Below are 27449 nucleotides of genomic sequence, written 5' to 3'. Positions count from 1 at the left end.
GTATCAATTCAGGACAAATTGCTTAGAGCAGGGCTGTCACAGCCCAAGGCTGGGGGTCCTTCACTACTAAGGCACACCAAACCAGCCAAACAGAGAGGACTTCGGTTTTACCCCACTGGCTAACCGGAAGTCATACGAGCAGTTCCCTCAGATACTCCCAGTATCGCCACCAGTGCCATTCATTATGGGGATGAATGGTTATGAAAACCAATACCCTAGTAAAAGAAAAAAGGTTCTCCCAATCCTAAAGGACCAAGCCCCAGACCCAGGTCAATATACAAGTCAGATCTTCCCCACAAATCACGCTGTTGCCAGTCCTTTAGAATCTAAAATCTAAAGGTTTATTCATAGAAAGAAATATAGATGAGAGTTAAAATTGGTTAAATGGATTCAAGTACATATAACATTTGCAAAGTTCTTGGTTCAGGCTTATAGCAGTGGTGGAATAAACTGGAGGCTCAAATCAAGTCTCTGGAGTACATCTACAGATTTGGATGGGTCATTCAGTCCTTTGTTCAGAGCTTCAGTTTTTAGCAAAGTTCCTCCAGTGGTCAGAAGCAGGATTGAAGACAAAATGGAGAGGATTCTGGGGCCTTTTGTATCCTCTGCCATCTAGAAGGACACCCCTTTGTTCTTACTGGTGAAAATCACAGCAGCAAGATGGAGTTTGGAGTCACATGGGCAAGTCACATGTCAATGCATGACTCATTTCTTTACAGGTAGAGCAGCCATCACTCACATGCTACCTTGAACATTCCCAGGAAGGCTCCTCACATGTGGATTGGAGTCTCCCAAGGTCCATTGTCAGTTAAGTGTTTCTTGATTGGGCACTTACTCAGAATAGTCCTTTCTCAAGAAGCTGACCAAATGCTTCACTGATGCTACTTTAGAATCAAACACATTGAGATACAAGTACATAACCAATATTCATAACTTCAGATACAAAAATGATACACACATACAGCATAATCATAACCAGCAAATTACAACCTTTTCATAGACACCTTACTTGACCACCTTTGTACAAGATTTGGTGCAACTATAGGACCTTGGGTGCAACAATGATCTATAGGGTCACAGTTCATGTCAATAACGTCACAGATAGTGCTTGTCCCATTTGTTTTTTTTTAATGCTTGTAATGTAACTGTCATTCCATATTTCTCTTTTTTAAGATCTCACTCAGTTCCTTCCAAATTTCAGCAGCATCAGCAATAAAACAGGTATTTCCCTGCATTTTGTTCAAGGCTACAGAAATAGGCTTCAGGGTACTCAGCATGCGTTCAACATTTCTCTTAAGCCCAATGTTGAGAACTTTGGCTGTGACAGTGCCATCTGTTTTTTCATGATTTTATTCACAAACTGTCGTCATCAGATTTGGGCCAGTTCTTGATATATTGCTCAAAATAATCCACTACTGAGTTTCGTCCCATGTCTTGTGGGAGCGTTAGCTTGGTTCTTCCTACACTTTTCAGAATGCTGCAGAGTGGTTGTTACAGAAGCATTTTGCAATTTCAAGAACATTAGCCTTTATTTCTGGAACACTGAAGTCTTTGGCTAGGAGATGCATCAAATGAGCACTGCAACTGTATGTTATTAGCTTGGGACTCTCTCTTCTAAATAACTTCTTCTCATCTTGGATACATTTGTAGTATTGTCTGTGACCAAACTGCGTACTAGACATTTGAATTTTTTTCCACAGTTCTAGCTTTTGCTGCTACTTGTAAATATTCTACTGCGTGTGCGTTTCCTGATGTATCAATTGTTTCTGTAGGGAAGACATTCCCTTCTGTTGTCACACAGGCACATACAGCAGGATCATTGTGAACATTGCTTCACCCATCAAGACTCAAGTTAACAATTTTACCCTCTAGACCTTTTGCACACTGCTCAATTTCTCTTTCATACACTTTATCCAGCAATTTGCCTGTGACATCTGCTCTGTAGGGTGGACTGTATCCTAGCCTTCATGACTGAACTGTGTTAATGAAGTGTGGGTTCTCAATCATACAGAAAGGAGAGTGTGTTGCATAAACAAACGGGGCAATTTTTTCATCAATTGCCTCTTTTTGTAATCTGCTGGTTCTTATCACAAACTGATCTATGGTTGTTTCTGGATGATGGAGTTTTTTTTTTTCTTTTTGCTACAGGTGATATACTGTGGCTATGTTACATACATGATGTGACTGAAACGCTATCATTGGCAGATAACTCTGAAACTGTAGAAAATGAGGGTGATCTTGAAGGTGGATAGTCTTCAGAATCCTGTATGTTGAGGATGGATTCTCCTAAACAAAATAAGTCAATGCAGTTATTTAATACCATACTGCTCATTTAGTATTACTCATTGCATTCACTGACACTCAGTACTATTTTAAAGGTGAAATTGTAAAAGGAAGATATTTTATTTTTTATCACAACTGCATCTAAAATGATAGTACCATAGAGTAACAACTATATTTTTTTGCTCAAACATGAGAATTCAAGAATAGTCCAGAAGGAAGACAGGCAGTCCTTAAGAGAGAAGTATGAAATCCTGCATGTTCAGAAATGTTCCTTTCATCATCTTCCACTTAGCTTCCTCCTGTGAAGGAGCACTTCTCATGATGTTGATTCATTCTGGCAACCAGGCCTTGCATTTCTTTGTTGCACTATTTGCATTTTGCATGCGTGCCTGTCTTACCCACAGGTAGAGGAAGTTCATTAAAATATTCCCAAACTGGGTCTCTTTTATGGCCTGCTGCCATTATAGGTTTTCCCTTCTAGTGAGAGAATGGCATGGTAGATCTCAAATCAATGAAGGCTACACTCAGACCTCAAGACTTATGGAATATGCTGCTCAAACGGTTTCACTTTTGTTTCTACTGCCTATCCCTCCCTTCTCACATTTATCTCCAGACTTTTTCTCCTTGTCCAGATCTATTTCGCCCTCAACCAGCATTGAACTTTTTGAAACTTTGCAGTTTTAGAGAGAGGTAAGGGATGGACTCTGTATACACAAATTTGCAGAGTGACAATAGGGTTGAGGTCTGTCATTTCTCATCTCTATAATTTATTTATTTTAAAACATTTTTGCTGTTAATAAGCATGTCCTCTCTGGAGACAGAAATCCACAGTTTGAGAACTGCAAAACTAAGCATCTCTGATGGTATCTTCTAGACCAGTGGTTCTCAAACCTGGTCCACCGCTTGTTCAGGGAAGCCCCTGGAGGTCGGACCAGTTTGTTTACCTGCCGCATCCGCGAGTTCGGCCGATCGTGTCTCCCACTGGCCATGGTTCGCCGCTCCAGGCCAATGGGGGCTGCGGGAAGGGTGGCCAGCACATCCCTTGGCCCGCGCTGCTTCTCTTGAGATACTTACCTTGCAGTATTATCTTACCCGTTTTCCAGAGTAGTTGCAGTTACTTTCCCTGTGTTGTTATTTTGGAAATAATCCTATATAAATGTTACATTTTTTTATCTTGTTGTAAAGCGTTGTAAAACATTCAATGCTTTGTTCATGTCAGAAACCGAAAACTACTAATAATTGTTCAGATAAGGGTGTGATTTTAAAAATATGGCATCTCCAACATTACTGTTGTGTGTTTCTAAAAAAAATCTATATTGGAGTAGGACTTTACTAGCAGATGAAAAAGTATAATCTCTCTCTCATTCTGGTGTCATTCTCTTAATACATCTACCAATTACAGTTCTTTATGAGAATTTGGTAGCTGTAAGAGGCATTTTTTTTCTTTTTCTTTTTTTTTTTTCTCATATCCTGTGTTTTGGTCACTCTTAAGCAATGGTTTGAGGGCACAGTCAAAGTCTTTTGCCACATAAACTAGTCTCTGCATGTTTTCAGTAATTCTTCGTAATAAGTAATCTAGGGCTTCCATCACTTGTACAATGATGAGTCACTTTATGGTCACATAATGTGCTATGTGACGTATTTCTCTTCCCTATCAGAAACTATGTATCTGGCTTTTATTCTTTGTGTAGTTTATCTTGGGAATCAACTTTTAGTTAAAACTTTAAACATTAAGAAATAACCAAGTCTGAAGGAAAAAAGGTTCCTCTTCTCGTCATTGGTGCAGTCATACAGTCACTAAAGCAAAGTAATCAGTATAGATTGAAGAAATGCAGAACATAAATATTTTTGTAATTTCTCTAAGTCTTCTGAATAATTAGAAATATACTTGGTCACTAGTGTCTGAATTAGTTACTCACTCCTGTTTTTAAAAAAAAAAAAAAAAAAACCTGCTGAAGGAAAATATTCAGTCTCTGATTTACCACGTTAGTCCTGGAATAAGTGAAATGTTTTGCAAAATAAATTCATGTTTGAAAATGTTCTGTTTTTTAATTAGAAAATACAGGGGTATCTACTTGTTGCGTAAAATGTTGATTAGTTTTTAATATTGAAATTTATTGCTGTGAGTAACAATAGAATAATGCACATCATACACCATGTGATTATTAAATTAAATCTGACACTTTACTTTTTTTTGCTAATCTAGGCTTTTTTTTTATTTGCTGCAGGTACAGGGGCATCTTGTATCTACCCATTACTTGGAGCCACTTTGAATGGCTGGTATTTCCTAGCAACAGAAGTGGATGATATGTGCTTCAATTATGCAAAGAAAAATGTGGAACAGAATAATTTATCTGATCTTATAAAAGGTACCATATAATAATCATTCATTAGCTTTCGTTCCCTTGTGGTGATTCCACTTCTCCTGTTTTTAAACAGATGTAATGATGTATCTTTGCCTTGTTCAGTGGCTAATGAGGATTTACAGTCCTGCAAATATATGCTACCCTGATTTTGGTGTAGCAAAGAGTAACCACATGTTGCTAGACCATCCCCATTGAAATCAGACAGCCACAATTGGTCCAAAAACTTAACAAAAAACCCAATTCACTCTTATAAACCAGCCTGGACAGTTCTAGATTTTTTGATGCATATGACTAATCAGATTTCTGCATATTTATTTATGATAATCCCCCATACAGAAATCTTTGAAATGAAGTTAAGGTTGCAGATACATGCACAAAACACTGCTAGGTAACATTTGATATGAACATGACAGAATTCATACTGTTCCATGCTGCCCCATACATGTGGAATGCTGTCCCCAAATCAATTTGTACAGCCACTGCCCTGCACTCCTTCAGATGCCCCCTCCTTTTTGTATATGGATTTCCCTTTTTGTATGAGTCTAAGATCTGGAGGAATCTGGTAAACTAAGTTCTGTCTCTATCCCTTCTTCCCGTTTTTAAAAATAAAATGGAAGAAAATTAAAACTTGAACTGTGAAGATCTATTTTTAGTGTGTAATAATTCTGGAACTCCACATACAGTTGACTTCAAATTTATTAGAAGAATTCTCTCTGCTTCAGACCTAGACTATCAGTTGTGAGACATGGCTTTCTGAGGGGCCAAAATAAGATTTATAATGAAAATTCAATTTCAGCTGTAACTATGGAGCACCTGCTATCGCTCTGAAAATTAACGCTTCTAATTCGATATTGGTTATAAGAAAAGCTGTTTATATGCGTTTGCTTTTGTTAGATGAACCTAAAGTTGGTTTGCAGTGTAGTATGTTGATAAATTGGTTGTATAATATGTTAATTATATTCTAAAGGAAGTGTTAAATACTTCTGTAACACTAGAGTTAATTTTAATTCCTTATCAATAAATATCCTCCTTTTTCTGCTAGTGGTTAAAGTGCCACAGAAGACTCTTCTAATGGATGCACTAAAAGAGGAATCTGAGATCATTTATGATTTTTGCATGTGCAACCCTCCCTTTTTTGCCAACCAGTTGGAAGCCAAGGTACAGTATGTTGATTAGATTGACTGTTGTACTTACTTTTGCTCTTTTTAACAGGTGGCAGGGTAATGATACCTCAAGAGATTAAAGTGTTTGAAGGCTCACTGTGGAAAAACCTCATGTCTCTGGGTTTTATAAGCTGTCATTTCGTATATGTATATCTGTATAATTTTTGATTATTTTTTTTTAAAAAGCAACATTGAAAAACCCACCCAAGTCAGCAATTTGTAAAAGATTAACTTAAATGAGTTTTGGTTTTTTTAATTCTGAAGTAGGAATTGACCTGTGGCGTTCTTCCATTAGTTGTATTCAAATGGTCTCTCGCCAATAGATTTAGCACAGAGTAGGCAGTCACCATGGACCTGGTGCTAGTGCGCCTCCCGTAGTGGTAGAACAGAGGGGCTGGTGGGCCTCAGTGATGCTAGTACAGGGGTGGGCAAACTATGGCCCAGGGGCCGCATCCGGCCCTTCAGACATTTTAATCCGGCCCTTGAGCTCCTGCTGGGGAGCTGGGTCCGGGGCTTGCCCTGCTCAAGTACTCCAGCCGGGGAGCAGGGCCAGGGGCTTGCCCCGTTCTGCACGTGCCGTGGCTCCCAGAAGCAGCGGCATGTCCCCCTTCTAGTGCCTATGCATAGAAGTAACTGGGGGGCTCCACACACCACCCCCGCCCCAACCCCACAGCTCCATTGGCCTGGAACTGCGGCCAATAGTAGCTGCAGGGGAGGCACCTACGGATGGGGTAGTGCGCAGAGTTGCCTGGCCGCTCCTCTGTATAAGAGCCGGAGAGGGGACCTGCTGCTTCTGGAAGCTGCTTGAGGTAAGCACCGCCTGGAGCCTGCACCCCTGCCACCCTTCCGTGCCCCTGCCCCAGCCCTGATCCCCCTCCTGTCCTCCAAACCCCTTGGTCACAGCCCAGAGCACCCTCCTGCACCCCAACCCTAGAGCCCGCACCCCAGCCTGGAGCCCCCTCCCTCACCCTGAACTCATAATTTTTGACCCTACCCCAGAGCCCGCACCCACAGCCAGAGCCCTCATCCCCTCCCGCACCCAACCCCCAATTTCGTCAGTATTCATGGACTGCCATACAATTTCTATACTCAGATGTGGCCCTCTGGCCAAAAAGTTTGCCCACCCCTGTGCTAGTATGTCGATGTCATAGCACTCATCTTCGTTATTGCGGTACCAGTCTGAGGCCTGGTCTGCACTGTCATTTAAGTTGATACAAGTTACGTTGCTCAGGGGAGTGAAGAAATCACCCCCCTGAGCGATGTAGCTTACCTTGACCTAACGCGGTGTCTACACCATGTTATATTGGCGGGAGAGCGTCTCTCCCCAACTTAACTTCTGCCTCTCAGGGAAGTGGAGTACTAAAGTGAACAGGAGCACTCTCCCATCTGCTTACTGTGTCTTCTCCAGACCCACTAAATTGACACCGCTGCGTCAATCGCAGTGGTACCTATTTAGCATGCCAGTATAGACAAGCCCTGACTCTAGACTCAGTAAGAAACTTAGAATCTTGATCTCTATAGTGACAACTTCAGCTTTTAGAAATACAGGGGAAGAAGTGGTGTTAGCTAAATAATTTTACATTTAAACATTGGGTTGTAACTTTCTGACATGACCATGTCCTACGGTGCTTTGGAACCAGATGTTTAATGTTACTCTCGTATAGCATCAATATATTGCTAACTCTTTTCTGTAGCTGTGACTATATAGATTTTGCTCTATTACCGTACCACCTAGGAGCTCAAGTTGAGGACCGAGACTCCATTGTGCTGAGTTCCCGACAAACACAGAACAAAAAGATGATTTCATCCCCAAAGAGCTTATAATCTAAGTATAAAACCAGATACAATAGATGGATACAGACAGGAGTAATAACTGTTACATTGTTAAGTTTAAAAATATGTTGTTAGCATTTCCCCCATATAGGGATGGAGTGCAGTGTTGATAGTGTTACTACATGGCAGAGTGTGAGGGAGACAGCAGGGTTTAAGGAATTATACTGTTCATTAATGGTTTAAACTTCAAACACTTTCTTTCCTGTCCAGGGAGTAAATTCTCGAAATCCTCGACGGCCCCCTCCCAGCTCTGTGAACACTGGGGGCATCACAGAGATCATGGCTGAAGGGGGAGAACTAGAATTTGTCAAAAGAATTATCCACGATAGTCTGCAGCTTAAAAAAAGATTGCGGTAAGGACTGGGGTTAAGGAAATTTCCCTCCTCCCTGCACCCTGCTGTGGGAATCACACGGAAGGGACTTTAACTGAGGGCCTTCTTGTTTTGGATGAAAATCCAATTTATGTGACAATCTTTTTTTTTAATAACCATAGGTCAAGGAAGTCCACTAGCTCATTTGATACACATTTTGTAATCTCTCTCATGTCCAAGGAACAGAGTTTATACATAAAATTTGAGGAGAGGACAGCTGTTCTCCCCTTCAGATTCATAGATTTTTTTTTTAAGGGCAGGATGGACTATTATGACCATCTGGTATGACTTCGTACATAACATAGGCCAAGGAAGTTCACTCAGTGATTCTTGCATCTAGTCCTGCAACTTGCAGTTGCAGGAGAATATCTTTTTAAAAGAGACCCAGTCTTGATTTCAGGACACCATGGGAAGGAAGATTTCACATCTTGTGGTAGTCTGTCCAATGATTTAGCACCCTCACAATTAAAAACTTGCATCTGTTTTTTTTCAGTTTGAATAATGCTGATTTTAAATGTCCAGCCATTAGATCATGTCACACCTTTGTCTTCTATGTTAAAAAGTCCTTTAGTATCAAATCTCCTCTTTGTGTCGGCAAATGATAGTCACTGCTAGACCTTCTCTTTAACAAGCTAAATAGATGGAGGTCCTTTAGTTTCTCAGAGTAAGGCATTTTTCCAGACCGTAAGTAATCCTTGTAGTTCTTCTCTGAACTCTCCAATTTTTTTTACTTCCTTTTCCAGTGTGGACAGCAGAACTGGGCATAGTATTCTAATGACTTCACCAGTGCCATATACAGAGGTAATATTGCCTTCCTTCTCCAGTCTGATATTCCCATTTATATACCTGGGGATCGAATTAGCTCTTATAGCCAGAATAATGCACTGGGAGCTCGTGTTCAGGCAGCTAACTACCTTTTTCTAGAATACCTGCTTTGTAGGATACAGTCCTGAAAGTATGCTCCACAGTCTTTATTGCTTGTTTGGCTATATTAAAACATACTCATTTTGTAGTACTTTTAAAAAGAATGAAGAGTTGCCCAGTTTGCATTTTTGCAGACCTCTTCACAAGATGCTCACTTTTTACTGTCCAAGAAGTGGGAGTAGGTCTTGTAGAATGTACTCTTATTGGAAGGCTGATAACACTTCTCTTAAGATTCAAAAGTAGCTCAGACCAATAGGAGCTAGGTCTAAAGACTTCCAAAAAAAATGTTCTTGTCATCAAAAGAAATTAAGAAAATGTTCAAGTTCTTGAGAGACTTCGACCTATCCAGGAGCAATTTTAATGGTGCTACGGCCATCTAGGCAGTGCCAACTTTCCTTTTTAAGGTGTCGTGCTTTAGCTGAGAAGGTTGTAGTACCATGTTGTCAGGAAACAGATGATTCATTGATTGACAAGGCATTATACTCACTGATCCCTCTTGTAGAGATGAATGCCAGAAGAAAGATCACTTTAGTAAGGGAAAACAAAGATTTAACAGCCATTGTCTGGTGGCTTCTGGTATCAAAGAGCTGGAGTTGGAGGACAGGTATACATCTGTTGGCCTAATTAGATGAAGGCATCTATCTTTAATGCCTTGTGTTTTCCAAAATCTGGAAAAGTCATCCAACTTGTTGCTGCTATTGAATATAATAAGTTGTTCTGGGGAGTCTCACGGCAGAAAAATTGACTTAATGCTATGTTCCGGTCTTACTTTGCTAGAGACAACTCAACCAAATGGCCAGAATGTTGAGCTGCCCTTTACGTAGGAGACTGAGACTTGCTGGCCAAATGAAGAACTTGATAGCTTCTTTTTTCAACTAGAATATTACAGTTCTTGGAGACAAAGGCATAATATGATTCAGTGTCTAGAAGCTGAATCTTAAAAATGTGCATGTTTTTTCCACTTCATGTTTCCCAACAGGGTAATGAACCAGTGGGTTGTGGTAGAGACTTCTGCATTTTGAAGTCTTGGGGAAAGCTATCCGATCTTGATTTGCAGATGTGCTGTAGTTCAGCCAGAAGTTACTGGCCTTAATGCAAGAATTAATTAGCAAAATTCTCTGGCCTATTATGCAGGTGGTCAGACTACTAGTGGTGCCTTTTGGCCTTATTAAAAAAAAAAAATCTAATCTTATTTTCAATTGAATTCTGGTTTTATTAGATTCTTCACAATGCCGCATGAAAACTGGTTTTATTTATCTCTCATACTTCTACCCATGATAACTTTAAAGCATTTTTATCTCTCAAAAAAGCTGCTTAAAATATGTAGAGAGTATTGCATTTCAGTAATTGAAAACTCTCTGGGTACAAAGTTTTAACAGTGTACTTACAAATTATTTCATTGGGCCCCAACACCTCTCCTAAATTTTTTTGTGCAAGTGCCCATAAAGGAATTTTGGGAAATTCTGCTGAAGAACACAGACTTTTGCCTTTGGAAGAGTCTGAGAGACCTGTATCCAAAGGAGATGGTGAGCTCCCAGAAGCAGGGTAATCTCTCTGCTGTCATCCGTCTGTTTGCCCAGTGGTGAGATGTGGATTTAGAGAGCTGGAAACTGGGAGAATTAATACATCTAAATTTCTAATAGGCAGAGATACCAGGGAGTGGGTCTATTTTTTCAGGGAAAAGCTGTTTTTTTGCTTCTGTCATCTTCTCTCTCCATTCCTTGGAAAGTTAAAATTGAAAGTTTGAAACAAATTATTGTAAAGGGTATTATTTTCCAAAGCACTTTGTCATTTTTGAAAATGGGACAGTTAGAGTTGCTGAGAAACTTTTTTTTAAATTTTACCCAAAATCTAATATTGAAAAAATCCAGGTGGATTTCTTTTCCAAGGATTTATTTCCTTGGCCTCCTAGTTTATCCACTTGCTCAAATCATATTGCTAATGTGGATTTGCCACTTTTTAACTGGGGAGCATTTCCCCTCTTGAGATGCTTGCAGACCTCTGATGTGAACCCTTTGCAGTTAGTTGCCATTTTCAATTGAACTGTTTCTAAAACCCCTTAATGTAAAATGTTGTCCACAGGTGGTACAGCTGCATGCTGGGAAAGAAATGCAGTTTAGCTCCATTAAAAGAGGAACTTCGAATCCAGGGGGTAAGTTTGTCTCCAAATACACTAGAGTTGCATATACTGCTTCCTGATACTGTGCATTTGTGTTACCTGTTTTTTTTCTCCCTAAAAAGAGAGGTTTCTTACAAGTTACTGAACTATAGTTCTTTGGAAGGTGCTTTTGTATTATGGAGGCGCTGGTAGCAACTCCAAAGTTGAGGTTAAGCAGAGTTTGAACTTAAAGCAGGGATTAAACCTCTTATATGAGAAGGCACTACATTCTCAAGTTTTCAGCACTGAATTTTTGAGAATTTGCAAGAGCTGTTCTTCCTCAGTTAATTTTTTATGCTACAAATATATTGGCTCTAATTAATTCAATATGAGGACAGTACATATATCAAGAGTCCTCATTGGTAAGTTACTTAGTGTTCTGTTAAGTCTAAAAATCATCAATTTGGCTCCTTGTGTTTTAAGGATCAGGCGTCTTACTCCTTCCACCCACAGCCGTGTCTCAGTGGGTTCCCTTAGAAGCAGGAGAGTCTGAGCAATGCTGTATATATTCAGTGGACATCGCCACCACTTAACACACAGGCATGGGGGAGGTAGGCAGCAATAGAATTTTCCTGAACAGTGAGATGTATAGCATTAAGTGCCACTAGCAAGGAGTAGGTAGCAGAATTCACACCTGCAAAAAATGTTTCTGGCGGCTGTGATGGGTTCCCCCTGGGGTGCCACTTGGAACTTGAGTATCACTGAGCTCGCCTTTTCCGCCAGCTTGGGCTCCCTTACACTGTCCTGCTGAGCCAAACCCTCAAGCCTCCGGCACATACACGGGTAGGGGCACATACAGCTGCTGAAAGACACTGAGATCAGTTCTTCTTGGGAAAGCTCAGCTAAGGAACTGGCCAGCATTCAAGTGCACACCCCCTCTGGAGTGTAAACCCAAAATTGTATCGTCTTGCGCTGCACTGAGAACTCCACAGCATAAGCTCATAAAATTTGCTCCCTCAATGTGAGGAAGATATGCACAGCTTTTTGCCCCCCAGTTATGAATTCCACAAACTGGTTTTAGAGAAAACAAGAACAAGTTTATTAACTACAAAAGATAAATTTTTAAGTGATTATATGGGTTAGCAAACAGATCAAAGCAGGTTACCTATCAAATGAAACAAACACTCAAACTAAGCTTAAGATACTAAAGAAACCGCTTACAAATAGTAATTTCTCACCCTAAATGTTAATTTAGGCAGATTGCAGAGATTCTTGAAGGCAAACTGCTCTTGCTTACAGCTTAAAATTCCAGGTATTTCTTTCACAGGCCAGACACCTTCCCAGCCTGGGTTCGGTCCTCTTCTCCCCACCCACCCCTTTTTTTATTTCTTAAATGTTTCCAGTTGTCATCCTGGGGTAGATTCAGTGAAGAATGACCTTGATTATTTCCCTCCCCTGCCTTAAATAGGTTTTACATATGTCAGGAGCGCTTTGTTTTCCAGGGTGGTTCTCTTCTCTTCTCCCTCCCCCCCCCCCCCCTTTTTTTTTTTTTTTTTGGAAAAATACTGGCATTTTATCAGAGTCCAGTACCAGGTGACTTGATCACATGATCCTGCTGTGTCGAAGCAGTCATGGGTCAGAGGCTGTTTGTAGCATCCCTGGAAAGCTCCTCAGGAAGGTGGGAGATTAGCATATTCAAAGACCTGTTGTTCTGCCTAATGGTCTATTGACTTCTCCCCAGCTAGCCAGCCAGACTGATTGCATTTTGTCTGGTGGGTGTTCCCCAGGTGCAAACACTTTTTTGTGGTATTGATGTATCGTCAATATTCCTAACTTTAGATTAAAAAAAAATACAGCATACAAATAGGATAATATTCAGTAAATCATAACTTTATCAATGATACCTCACGTGACCTATCTTGTGTAAAATACATCTTAGTTATGCCATAATCACATCATGACAATATCTCTGTGAAGAATGTGTGTGGCAGGGGGTGGCGGGGGGGGTGGCTTGTCACAGTGGCATCTTCTCCCAGGGTAGAATTTATTTAAATGTGTGTGTTGGGGGGAGATGAATGGAAAATCATGGAAGACATGACTTGTACTACATGCTAATAAATCCTTTAAAAGACTTGGAAATTATTTTCTAAAAATACATGGGATGTTAAGGCTGCTTCTGACTGCAAAGATGCAGTGCACTAAAATAAGGGATCTGAAGAATTGAGGTGCTTCAGATAGTCACATCTAATTCCTTTCCTATAACTCCATTATTTCAGTCTAATTTCATGCCTTCCACCCTCTATGCTTCACAGAAATGGCTCTCAAAGTCTCTAATGACCTCTTCCTGGTCAGATTTCAGGGCCAGTACTCCATTGTCTCATCCTTGACCTGTTGGCTGCCTCTGACACTGCTGATCTTACTCTTCTCACAATCCTGCCCTCTCTGGGCTCTGTCCTTGGCTCCCTCTTTGTTTTTTACCTTTTTCTCTGGATTATCTCTTGCACAAATACGATTTTGAATACCATATTGGGGGGAGGGATAGCTCAGTGGTTTGAGCATTGGCCTGCTAAACCCAGGGTTGTGAGTTCAATCCTTGAGGGGGCCATTTAGAGAGCGGGGGCAAAAATTGGGGATTGGTCCTGCTTTGAGCAGGGGGTTGGACTAGATGACCTCCTGAGGTCCCTTCCAACCCTGATATTCTATGATTGGCAAATCTCTCTAGCACTCTTTCCATATTGAAATCTCAGCCCATCTTTCTACATCTCCAGTTGATGGCTGGACATCCACAAGAAGCTTAAAATCACCAAAATGGAATTCCTGGTCTTCCCTCAAACCCTCCCTCTCTCTGCTTCTGTATCACTATGGACACCATGACCATCCTCTCTGTGGCTCAAGCTTGTAATCTTGGCTTCATCTTTGACTCAGCCCTCTTTGGCTTAGGGTATGTCTACACTACGGAATAAGGTCGAATTTATAGAAGTCGTTTTTTTAGAAATCGGTTTTATATATTCGAGTGTGTGTCCCCCCCCACAGAAAATGCTCTAAGTGCATTAACTCGGCGGAGTGCTTCCACAGTACCGAGGCTAGAGTCGACTTCCGGAGCGTTGCACTGTGGATAGCTATCCCACAGTTCCCGCAGTCTCCGCTGCCCATTGGAATTCTGGGTTGAGATCCCAATGCCTGATGGGGCTAAAACATTGTCGCGGGTGGTTCTGGGTACATATCGTCAGGCCCCCCTTCCCTCCCTCCCTCCATGAAAGCAAGGGCAGACAATCGTTTCGCGCCTTTTTTCCTGAGTTACCTGTGCGGACGCCATACCACGGCAAGCATGGAGCCCGCTCAGGTAACCGTCACCGTATGTCTCCTGGGTGCTGGCAGACGCGGTACGGCATTGCTACACAGTAGCAGCAACCCATTGCCTTCTGGCAGCAGACAGTACAATACGACTGGTAGCCGTCCTCGTCGTGTCCGAGGTGCTCCTGGCCACGTCGGCCGGGAGCGCCTGGGCAGACATGGGCGCAGGGACTAAATTTGGAGTGAGTTGACCAGGTCATTCTCTTTAGTCCTGCAGTCAGTCCTATTGAACCGTCTTATGGTGAGCAGGCAGGCAATACGGATTGCTAGCAGTCGTATTGTACCATCTTCTGCCGTGCAGGCAAGAGATGACGATGGCTAGCAGTCGTATTGTACCATCTTCTGCTGGGCAGGCAAGAGATGACGATGGCTAGCAGTCGTACTGTACCATCTTCTGCCGAGCAGCCATGAGATGTGGATGGCATGCAGTCCTTCTGCACCGTCTGCTGCCAGCCAAAGATGTAAAAGATAGATGGAGTGGATCAAAACAAGAAATAGACCAGATTTGTTTTGTACTCATTTGCTTCCCCCCTCCCCTGTCTAGGGGACTCATTCCTCTAGGTAACACTGCAGTCACTCACAGAGAAGGTGCAGCGAGGTAAATCTAGCCATGTATCAATCAGAGGCCAGGCTAACCTCCTTGTTCCAATAAGAACAATAACTTAGGTGCACCATTTCTTATTGGAACCCTCCGTGAAGTCCTGCCTGAAATACTCCTTGATATAAAGCCACCCCCTTTGTTGATTTTAGCTCCCTGAAGCCAACCCTGTAAGCCGTGTCCTCAGTCGCCCCTCCCTGCGTCAGAGCAACGGCAAACAATCGTGCATCTGAGTTGAGAGTGCTGTCCAGAGCGGTCAAAATGGAGCACTCTGGGATAGCTCCCGGAGGCCAATACTGTTGAATTGTGTCCACAGTACCCCAAATTCGAGCCGGCAAGGCCGATTTAAGCACTAATCCACTTGTCGGGGTGGAGTAAGGAAATCGATTTTAAGAGCCCTTTAAGTCGAAATAAAGGGCTTCATCGTGTGGACAGGTGCAGGTTTACATCGATTTAATGCTGCTAAATTCGACCTAAAGTCCTAGTGTAGACCAGGGCTTATACTTCCAGGCTGTCTAAACCAGCGGTTCTCAAATTTTTGTATTGGTGACCCCTTTTATACAGCAAGCCTCTGAGTGTGATTTCCCCCCCCCCCCCTTATAAATTAAAAACACTTTTTTAATATATATTTAACCTTATTATAAATGCTGGAGGTGAAGTGATATTTGGGGTGGAAGCTGACAGCTTGTGACCCCCTGAGGGGTCGCGCCCCCCAGTTTAAGAACCCTGGTCTAAATCATGTGTTTTCCTGCACATCTCCAAATCTGACCCCTCCTTTGTGCCCACACTGGCAAAACTCTTGTCCACGCTGTAATCTTCTCATGCCTTGACTACTGCAATTTCCTTTTCTTCTAGCCTTGACGCCTGCAGCCTCACTTCCCTGAAATCTGTTCAGATTGCTGCTGCTGAGATCATGTTGGCTCAATGCACTGTCGCCCTGTGTTTAGTTCCTCCTGTGGCTTCCCCTATTCCACTGTATCAGACTCAAACTTCTCAAAGCCCTTCACAACCTAACTCTGCCCTATCTATCTGACCTTTTATCTTACAGTAAGGTTCATACCCACCTTACCTCCATCGGTGATGCCAGCCCCTAAAACCCAGTTCTCTATTCTGATAAGCGCTTTTGTGGGAAGTGGGAAATGTGCTCAGTCAGAATCCATCAGAGTTCATCTATTCAGAACTCACCTCTTCTGTAATGTTTGCAGGAAAGTACAACCAGATAGTGGCTGGACAGGTGACAAACTGTGATTACTGCTTTTCATTGGTTAAAAATTGTGCATATTCTCTCTCTTATCTTGTGTCCTTCATTCCACCCTTGCCCACGTCTCATCCACCTGTTTGTTTTGTCTCTTTAGCTTTGTAAACTTTCTGGGAAAGACACTGTCACTTGCATCTCTGCCCTGGCCTGGTTGGCCTCTAGGTGTTACAGGAATGCAAATAAAAATAAGACCACTTCTGTGAAGAGCTTATTATCTAAGAGAGAAGAAGAGTATGCAATACTAGGGTGTTTTTTCCTTTCTCTTACTTAGAATTAAATACAAACAATTAAAAATATGTTTAAATTCACTATGTTCATACGCAAGCTTGAATCGGATTCCACCCTCTGTTTTTAATGCTTTTGGTAGAAAACTAACCCTTATCGTTCACCTCCATGAGCTCATGCTCATGCTTTCTACCCCAGTTATTTCACTGAGTCTCTCAGGCTAGAGTTATTGCCTTTCTGTTCCCAAGCACTCAGCCCCATGGCATGAAACAAGTACTGGAGGGTTTGTCTTGCTGATCTCCTTAAATGCAAGGGTACATGTGTGTACATGGGATATTCCTTCTCCTTCACCAGGGAAGCCTGAGTTCTTTTATAGGCCACCTACAGGCGAGGAGATGGTGGGGTCTCCTACCTTGTGTGGTAGAGGGTGGAAGAGGGTGCTACCATAGCTACCTCATAGGGATATTGCAGTATTCCCATTTTGCAGAAGTGGAGGAAAGTGGTTTGCCCAAGACAATACAGTATGTCAGAGGCAGAGCTGGAATTAGAATTTGGGCTCTCCCTAGTCTACCCTGTTCGCATTCTGTTATACCACGGTGCCTAAAGTGCGTTTAATTCTTAGGGATTAAAGGTGGATTTAAATTGCCTATTTTACTCTTGGTAAAGCTCTTTGGTGTGATAAATTTCACTTCGACGTTGTTGGTTCAAAACCTTAATTTTATAACATATCTGAAGTTAGACTAATACGTCTGTAAAACAGAATGACACTTCATTAACAAGAGATGAAAGTTAATGACTGCCTGACCAAGTTTCTCTTTCACATAGGTTCCTAAAGTTACCCACACTGAATTCTGTCAAGGCCGTACCATGAGGTGGGCACTGGCGTGGAGTTTCTATGATGATGTCAGAGTGCCTGTAAGTGCCTGTGTTTTTGGTTTGTTTTTCATGGTCATCTACACTTTATTTGGGGGTGGGCTTAACAAGTATCTCCTCTACAACACAACTATCCCCCTTCAACCTAGAGTATAGGGTACAATTGTTGTCTGAGCTGCATTTCCTGTATGGCAGTACAAACCTGCAACATAGCCAGTTAGAACCTTGTTCTGGCGCCCCTCCCCCCATCCATCCGTTACATATCACTTGATGTTTGTATCAAACCCAAAACATACCTTTTAGATAGGCTTGGCAGAATTAGATTTTTATCAGTAAATGTCGATAAACTTGAGCGTTGGCCTGCTAAACTCAGGGTTGTGAGTTCAATCTTTGAGGGGGCTGTTAAGTTGATCTGGGGCAAAAAATGGGGATTGCTCCTGCTTTGAGCAAGGGGTTGGACTAGATGATATCCTGAGGTCTCTTCCAACCCTGATATTCTGTGATTTCACTGTACACACACAAACTGATGAAAAAATATTTTGATGATCAAAATTTACGGATAGGCAAAGTAAGAAAAATACTGCTTGAAAAAATATTAGTTTGGTTTAAGGATATTTATTTGATATATTTTGACACATGTTTGGTACAGTTCAGGTCCAGCAAGGGCACCCACACTCAGGCCTTCAGCTCCCCAGGTGTTGCCTTTCCTGGTTGAAGAAACGCATCCCTCTCCTTTCTAACTGGGGTATTTCCAGACTTCACAGTTCCCTGCCTACGCTGTTATCCGCAGCAGAGACTGGTTGCCTGACAAGATCCTGCTTCCATTCTCTTTAGAGACAGTTAACAGGTGCAATTGCTACAGTAAAAAGCACTTCCAATGCAAGCTTATTTGATAAGGTAAAAAGCATTACAGAGAAAACACATTTAAAAACAAGAAAAGGACCCATGCACATGCTAATAAGCTTGCCAGAGTTAACCCCAACCCTAATATGGATTCTGACCAGAGCAGTCCTTCAAATCCCCTACCCAAGGGGGATATCTTGTGGTTACCAGTTCATCACAAGCCAGTCTTATGAGGCCTCAGGAGGCCCAGTCCTTCCAACCGTACCCTAAGGATTGCGGCTCTCTGTGGACCAGGATTCCTGTCCATTTGCTGGATCAGGAAGAAGGTCATGAGCCAATTTAAAACCAAGCTATTTATCCAGAAACCCTTTCTTTGTCTGTTGGACTTGAAGAATCCAGTTTGAGCTACAGTAGAACCTCAGAGTTACAAACAACTTCCATTCCCGAGGTGTTCGTAACTGAACAAAGCGTTATGGTGGTTCTTTCAAAAGTTTACAACTGAACATTGACTTAATACAGCTTTGAAACTTTACTATGGAAAAAAATGCTGCTTCCCCTTCGTTGTTTTAGTAGTTTACATTTAACACAGTACTGTACTGGATTTGTTTTTTCTTTGTGTCTGCTGCCGCCTATTGCGTACTTCCGATTCCAAATGAGGTGTGTGGTTGACTGGTCAGTTCGTAACTCTGGTGTTCGACTGTAGTATATGTGCACCTTTCCAGGGAGGTGCACATATACTTCTCTGGGGATGTTACAACCTGAGTGAATTTACCTAGTTACTCCCTACTGTTTTTCTATTTACCCGTCCCATGGAAATACATACAATGTCACATTAATACACACAATTTACACCAAAAGCATTAACCCTAATTCAATAGGGTTTAACTTGTTTCCATAAAGCTTGTTCAGAGTATTCCAGGATATTGTAAGTCTCACATTGGTGAAGTTTTTTTTTTTTTTATGGTCATAAAGCTTTAACGTTTTGAGTCTCAATGTCTGTCATTAATAATTGTCTGACCCCACCATAATTTTCCATGCCTCTGAAAATTTAAATGGATAAAAATTAAAAAAGCTTAAAAATAAACATCTATCTGTCAAATTTATATTAAAAAAAATTAATTCTGCCAAGCCCCTCTATAGAGAGAACTCAAGTCAGCAAGGCCTCTCTGATGGGCTTCAATGTGAGGTGCAGGTTCCCTGAAAATCAGGCCACTTCCACTTCAGTGCTTAAATAAGAATTTAGCTGCAAAAAGTTACCCCCTTTACACTCACTTATGTAAGTTGAACTTATGCTTGTTAATGTATCTATATATTAAATCAAAGCCTGCTTCTCCTTTTTAGATTCATATGTATGTAGTTTTTGCACAGGTGTTTGTGGTAACTGATTTTACGAGAGAGATGCAGTGATACACCTGTGTGTGATCAGAATCAAAATGTTAGTGGCTTCATATGTAGTACCAAGAGAAATACTTTTAATAATCTGAGAGATGGCAGCTGAAGGAAAGCATAATTGATTCTTTCTAATAACTTAAGGTAAAATTCACCCCTGTGCAGCAGGCCAGTACAAAGCATATGCACCTCTTAAGTCCTACTTAAAACCCTCTTCAGGGCTTAAGTGATACACAGGCCATGACAGTGAATGTACATGGTATTACAGTAGAACCCTGTTTTATCCAGTTTGATTGGCATGGGAGCCAGCTCAGATAATCAAAACTCTGGGTAAACCTGGGAATTGGAAAATGCCATGCTGCAGTGCCATCTAGCGGCCACAGGAGAGATCACCACTTTCTGGCCTGGAGTCCTGGTTGTTCAGTAAATGTGGAGAGTCAGTTAAGGGAGGATCGGATAAACAGGGTTCTACTATACTGACATTGGTATGATGCAGACTCTGTGTCCTGGGTGTTAAAACCGTCCCATTAGTATTGCACGCTTCTGGTATTTGTTAGTAATTCATTTGTTTTGTTGCTTTTTTCAGTCTCCTCCCTCTAAAAGAAGGAAGTTAGAAAAGCCCCGGAAGCCAATTACATTTATAGTGTTGGCATCCACAATCAAAGAGTTATCCATCAAGGCTTCAGCTATGGGCTGGGATGCTGTTGAAGGCATAGCAGTGGTTACAAAGTGGATAGAAAAAATACTGACTGATCTGAAGGTACAGTATTAAGCGTTACCTGTTAGAACAACATCCTGCTTTCAGTCATAAATTTAAACTTTTTTAAAGTAGAGTGATTGTGAAGTTCTGCTGTTCTCTACAATAGGTTCAGCATAAGTATGTTCCCTGTGGAGACAATGAAGTTAGTCTGTTTCTAACAGCGATTGAAAACTCTTGGGTTCATTTAAGAAGAAAGAAACGAGAAAGAGTAAGGCAGCTACGAGAACTTCCTCGAGCTTCTGAAGATATTCTGCAAGCAGTGGAAGAGAAGAACAGCCAGAAAGACTCAAAAAACAACCCAGCGTGTGAACAAAACAAGACCGAAAACTTTGAAATGGGATCAGTGATGCTTGATAAGGATGTTGGCTCAGCCAAGAATGACAGGCAAAGGGAAGATTCCCCTGCAAAAGAAGAAAACAATGAGGAACGCATGGAAGAGGAGGACATAGAAGCAAAGCAAGCAGAGACATTAGTTGGTGAAGACTCCAGTGATGCAAAGGAGGAGCCTGATGCTTCAGAGGATGCTGGCAATGTAACAATGGAAAAAGGACAAAGTCCCAAAGGAACTAGTGGACACTTTCTTTTTAAGTGTTTAATAAATGTGAAGAAAGAAGGGGATGATGCATTAGCAGAGATGCACTGGGTTGAAGGACAGAACAGAGATTTAATGAACCAACTGTGCACCTACTTACGAAATCAAATTTTTCGACTGGTTGCTAGTTAGCCCTTATTCAGAATATGGTAGAAATAAGTCAGTTCTGGATTTTTTTGTAATCTTTTTAATAGACTAAGAGAAATTTTGTGCTAGCAAGGTTTTTTTAAGATGAAATGACCAAAATTTGAGATGAAAATCAACTTTATTTTTAAACAGCCTTTTTTAAATACAAGGAATCCTAAGTATATAATGAGGGGTAGGAGAAACAGTGCTGAAAAAGCACTTCAGTGTTCTAGCTGTAAAATTGCATGATAAACGGAAACCTGTTTTAGCAGTAGCTCTGTGGTTGGTTTCATATGGCAACATTACAGCTGATTTCTGATCTGACTTGGTGGAAATGCAGTTCTGTTTGCAGAATAGAAATCTTCACTACAATATTACATTTTTACATCATTATTATTGCAGGAATATACAGGTTTTTTCAGCCCTTACTCTCTCAGCTTAGCCTGCAACTCTGTGTATTGTCTTTTGCAGCCAGGAATCTTCCTTGAAGGGATGGCACATGCCACCCTCATCCATCTCCCTTCCCTATGCATTTGGCCTCAGCTGAGCAACATCTTGATAACAGGTGGCAGTTCTTTAAATGACAGCTCATAAAAGCACAGAATAATATGGGAGAGCTGGGTAGCTTTAGAGATGATCATGAATCTTGATCTTTTGTTAATGGGCTATATTAGATGTCACTATTTAACACACATCAGGATTTGCATGGATTTTCTGCTTTTTAAAAGTTTAAAAATGAAAAATGATTTGTGCTCCTCCTGCAACATACAAGTTAAGAAAAATTTAAGTGTGGCACACATTGTTTTAGACCATGTCTCCCCATTGCATTCCCTACCCTGATACAGGAGATGAAATGCAGTGTGGTGGTTTCAAGCAATTATTCCTGAAAGATTGGGCTTCACTTTAAACTTAAATTTCTTCGATGTATTTACGGAGGGTGAGGGGAGAGAGAATTAGTGTCTCTCATCTCCATGGACCAGAAAAACTCATCACAGGGGATAAAGGATGGATAGGAAAACAGGTTAATTTGATGAACAGTGAAGGTGGGATGGGGACAGAATTCAGCTGTAGAACTCACAATTTGGGGTACCAGCTGCTGAGGTCTTATGCTTTTGCACATGCTTCAGGGCCCTGTCCCCTCTCTGGTTGGAGCTGTACTGCCAGGGTTTCCTTGGGCACTGCTGTACCTGGAATCTATTTCCCTCAAGGGCACACAGTAGGGATTCTGCATCAGGCTGCATTAATCTTCTGGTGGTTTTCACACAGGGTTGGTGGAGTAATTATGGGTATTGCTATCCCCATCCACCATCCAGCCTCCCAAGGGATGAGCCTGTCCATGCAGAAGTTCTCCACAGGGTGTGGAGAGGACTGATGCTCTCTCTGGAAATGGCAAGATCTGTTAGTGGAGGGTTTTGAAGTGGCCCAGTGACCAAAAATGAGTTATAACATTAAGTATGCATTATAGTAGTATGGGCCATAGATATAAAAGTGAAATCCACAATAGGGGAAAGATAGATACATTATTGATGTATTGCAGCAAATGCACCTGCTCATGCTGTAGGGATCACTCTGAATATGTGGTGTTCATCAAGGGTTCCAAGAAATTCAGTAGAAAGTGTACATCTGTCTTTTGCACCACAGCAGGCCAGAGAAGCAAGATATGCTATATAAGTCCTGTCCTTAATCTTTGAACCTCTGGAAAACAGTTACACAGTATTGAATTTGATATCATAAAATCGTTCTGGTACTTTGTTTTTATTAAATTATTTTATTTGCATCAGATTTTAACCCAACTGAGGTGATGTAATCTGACCTGGACCATTATCTTCTAAAAGAATGCACTAAATGTTGGCAAATTGCCTGAAAATGTCATTCCCTGGAAGTTTCAAATACAGCAAGTAAAATTAATACTATGTTTACCATAAAAGTAAAAAATGAAGAGAACATGTTTGTATGGAAGAGACTCTAAAATATTTATGCCTTTGACTTAATGGATTCAATTTTGAGTTAGAAAGATCGTTTTTTCTGTATAGCAGTGAAGAAAAATACTTGAGAGAATTTTAGATTTGTTCTCATGTTTCATTAACCAACAGATGTCATGCTAGTTAACTATTTTATCACAGATAATAGGCAGTGATTTATATTTGATTAGGAAAATTTATATATATACAGCCCTTAAAGTGGGTTATTGATTGCACAGCCCAGTGGTTCTCAAACTATGGTTTGTAGCCTGCTGATTTTGCAGAGAGCTGCTTCTGTGATAAGGGAGAACATCTTGAAGCAGTGATACTTTACGCTAACTAGTTTTAATCCAACTTAAGAGTTTTGAGACGTTCTTTTGGACACCTCAACTACTGTATATACTCGTTCATAAGCTGAATTTTTTAGTAAAAAAGGGAAGCATCAGAGAAGGGGGGTCAGCTTATGAACGGCTATAGAGAGGGAGAGGTGGGACACACCCCTCCCCCCAGCAGAGGGTGCAAGGAGAGGCAGGACAGCTGGCAGATCCAGAAGGGAAGAGGCGGGGCCAGAGTCTCTCTGCTTCTGGCCACGCTGTTCTCCTGCTCTCCCCCCAGCCAGCTGCTTCGGGGCTGGCAAGCTGCAGCTGTGCTGCTAAGCCCCGCCCACCAGAGCAGGCTGCAGCCCACCTCGCCCAGCCTGCTGGAATATGTGGCCACACCGCCTGGTCTGGCCTGCCAGAGCAGGCTGCAGCCGCACTGCCCAACCTGCTGGAGCTGCTCCAGCCAGGCCAGAGCCATCCTCCCCAATAAAGTGGGAATTATAGGGTCAGCTTATGAATGGGTCATAAAAATTCTCCATTTTTACTTATCCATCTTGGGGGGATCGGCTTATAAACGAACTGGCTTATGATCAAGTATATGTGGAACTTAAAACAAAATATCGAAGTCTCACAGAAACCAAAGCCCTCTGTATCATGTTTGGCTGTTCCATGGGCTTCTGACAGGTGGTTTTTTAGTGTAAATTTAGAAAGTATGGTCTTTTGGAAATGTAATTAAAAATCAGAGGGCAATGTTAGCTCTAGGAAAGAGAGATTTGGCAGCAGCTGTTCTGTGTGGTAGCTTCCTTTGAAAACCAGCAGAAACAGTCACACAACGAGCAAGAGTTGATCTTTATCATAGGAACAGTGCTGACTCCTGTGCCTCAGAGGGCAAAGTGTAGCACACCTACGGTTGAGGTGGCCAGTGGTTCCCTGAGGGAAGCTATGCTGCCAGGTAGGAAAGAGGTCCTACAGAGAAGAGGCAGACAGCCTCTGGAGTGCAGCTTCCATCTCCAGCAGATACTTGGGATTTGCAGGGTTTGGTGCCCATGTTCCCTGTGTTACTCAATATCCCCTTACTCTTTGAAGAGAGCATTTGTTGGGAGGGCTGCAAGTTGACCTTGACATGTAACTTACTCATTCTGCACATTTGCTGAATCCAAACCAATGAATCATGCTGCTTTACAAATGTACCTCCATTTTCCATCCCCTTTCCACAGAATACATAACTTAACCTCTGGGCTCAATTCAGCAACAGTGTATGTATGACCTGTCCACTTGTGTAATATATCAAAACTTACATATAGCAAACTTTTTGTTCTGAGGGTTAATTAGACTGTGATTAATATGGTTTATTGTATCTTACATTATTATGGTTTCTGTTCTGTCCTTTGTTGATATACACATTTATTTTTGGAGCTGCTTTAAAAAAAACCCAACTATTCTTTTAAGTAGAAGAAGAAACAACATGTTAACGGGGATGCTAAACACAACATTTTTTAGTGGTGGAAATAAATCTCTGCAATTAGCAGGAAGTGTACAGGTAGAAAAATGAGAAGCTATTCATGGAATGTTTTAACATGCTTAGACTCCATGCTTTGAAAGTCAAAATGCATCAGAAGGTAGATACTTGGAGAGGGTTACTCTCTTTGCAGATGGATAGGTTAACCTTTTAACTGCTGCTGAATGTACCAGGAACATCAACATGCATCTCCATGAAAATCTTAATGGAGGACCTGCCATGAAATAACATGAAGGAATTCATGCTCTTTCTTGTCTTTGTCATAGATTCTGTAAGGAAACCTGACTAGATGAATCAGGGAGAACACATTAAGAGGGATAGGGTAAGGTAAGATGGAGCAGGGAAAAGAATGAAAGAGGGGAAAAAACAAAACAAGGGCTCTTCCAGTCATAACATGTGGAAGTGAAAGGACTCTGTTTAGATGCCACATTTTGTTAACTGAGTGCTTCTAAAAGGTGCCATTTTGGCAGTCACGGAGACTATAGTTGCCTATTCATCCACAGAAGGGATAAAGTAACAGTACAAGCTTCTCAACACTGCATTGGTGTGTGTTTCTGACCTGGAGTGGCTGGGTGCTCCTGGGCGTTCTTGGGCGTCTGGGTGAGGAGGATTGGAACTTAGGGAAGAGGGCAGGCGGTTATACAGTGGATGCAGTGGCGGTCTGTGCTCTTGTTGCCTTTCCTGCAGCTCCACCGGATGCCTGATCATGTCAGTTTGCTTCCCCCCTTAGCCTCAGCATCACCTCCTGCGTCTTCTGATCGTGCTCACTGAATGCTTTCCTGGCCTCTGCCACTGAAAGGGCACAGCTGAATGCATGGAGGCAATCAGTGAGGGAGGCCTGCATGAGCTCGGAAAACATGTCATGAGTGCATTTTTTTTCACTACCTAATGTGCGATAACCTCAGGGATGGAGATAATAGGGGGAGCATAGAAACATTTGCAGCTGCATGCGGGATAAAAAGGGAAAGTAAAATTTAAGATGATACATTTCTGAGCCCAAAAAGGAGACTCTTTCACAGTGAATCAAGCAATTCATAGCAGACAGGCCCTGTGGTTTAGGTACAAAGTTGCATTTTGACTTTTTTATTGAGTGCCTACCAGTATGATGACATATCACAGGCGGCTGGGCAACAGAATGCAGTTTCCAGGCAGCCATGGTAAGCCAAAGGGTAGGTGGGGTTGGCTTCTTCCACCTTCATAACAGGGGAATGTTTTCAGACTGCAGCACCCTCCTTTCCCATAGCAAGCAATGTCAGTTGCGTTTGCCATTTAAAAGGAGGGGCTGTGGTTTTGGGGTGGATGTGCAGCACCATGTGGCTATTCTCTGGGATGATCCCATCCCCCCACCCTGTAGCTATTCTCAGGGATGATCCCTTTTAGCCAAGTGCAAACAGCCCAGCATGAATTGGGTCCTTTTACTGTTCCCTTACAAAAATTCCCCTATTTCAACCAGGTACCCATGAATGATATCACTCTCCTGAGGCTAACACAGAAAGATAAAGACCGAATGTTGCTTGAATGCGACCAAAACCCAGGACCATTCGCTGCCATGCTTTGTGCTGCAATGATTCCAGACTACTTGCTACTGGCTTGGTGTGGTAAAGTGTCCTACTGTGGAGGACAAAATAAGGCACCCCTCCCCAGAAACCTTCTTCAGAGGCTTTCAGAGTACCTCCAGGAGAGCTTCATGGAGATGTTCCTGGAGGATTTCCGCTCCACCCCCAGACATGCTAACAGACTTTTCCAGTAGCTGTACTGGCTGTGAATGCATCCCAATTCTTCTGGGGAAATCAAACACACACAATTAGTTTTAACCCCTGTACTGCAGTTACAAATGTGCACTCACCAGAGCTGCCTTCTCTGGCTCCAGAGTCCGGGATCCCACCTTGGGAGGGTTTTGGCTCCAGGGTGATGAAAAGGTCCTGGCTGCCGGGGAGAAGGGATTCACAGTTTTCCTGCTGTGCATTCTCCTCCTCCTCCTCCACCAAATCTTCTTCCCTGTTGCATGAGACTCGCCCCTTGCAGGTGTCCACGGACAGTGGTGGGATACTGGTAGGGTCCTCCCTAGAATGGCATGCAGCTGATCATAGAAGCTGCATGTATGGGGCTCTGACCCAGAGCAACCATTTGCCTCCTTTGTTGGTAGGCTTCCCTGAACTCCTTAACTGCTGTGTGTCCCTGTTGTATCCTCTGTCCACTCTGCCCGGTGCGATTTTGGCATATAATCATTTCTTCTTTTTGGTTGGAGTTCAGCCTGTACAGATTCTTCTGCCTATACAGCAATCAGATCCAGTGTCTCCCATTCGGTCCACGTTGGAGCTCGTTTGTGATTCTGGGACTTCATGGTCACCTGTGCTGCTGAGCTCGCCACACTGACCAAACAGGAAATGAAATTCAAAAGTTCCTGGGGCTTTTCCTGTATACCTGGCTAGTGCATCAGAGGTGAAAGTGCTGTCCAGAGCGGTCACAAAAAGAACGAGGGGTACTTGTGGCCTGATTTTCAGAAGGGGTGAACGTGCACAGCTGAGCCTGAAATCAATGGGAGTTGAGTGCTCAGAACGTCCGGAAGATGTGATCCCAGGTTTCTCAGGTC

At 42.2% G+C, this 27449-nt stretch overlaps 1 protein-coding gene across 1 annotated transcript in view; it reads left to right on the top strand.

Moving 5' to 3' along the window:
* METTL16 (methyltransferase 16, RNA N6-adenosine) overlaps positions 1-24748 on the top strand; it is a 30499-nt gene extending 5751 nt beyond the window's left edge. Inside the window, exons 3-9 of the mRNA XM_074974917.1 lie at positions 4512-4652; positions 5692-5807; positions 7856-7998; positions 11023-11092; positions 17299-17388; positions 20165-20338; positions 20445-24748. Of these exons, the coding sequence (XP_074831018.1) occupies positions 4512-4652; positions 5692-5807; positions 7856-7998; positions 11023-11092; positions 17299-17388; positions 20165-20338; positions 20445-21062 (1352 nt within the window). The 3' untranslated portion in view covers positions 21063-24748. The remainder of the gene's footprint in view (positions 1-4511; positions 4653-5691; positions 5808-7855; positions 7999-11022; positions 11093-17298; positions 17389-20164; positions 20339-20444) is intronic.
* The last annotated feature ends 2701 nt before the right edge of the window (positions 24749-27449 follow it).

This window comes from Natator depressus, chromosome 1 (assembly GCF_965152275.1).
Source record: "Natator depressus isolate rNatDep1 chromosome 1, rNatDep2.hap1, whole genome shotgun sequence".
NCBI classification, from domain to species: Eukaryota; Metazoa; Chordata; order Testudines; family Cheloniidae; genus Natator; species Natator depressus.
Note: the sequence above shows the minus strand (reverse complement) of the source record. Positions and strands in the feature narration are given on the sequence as shown.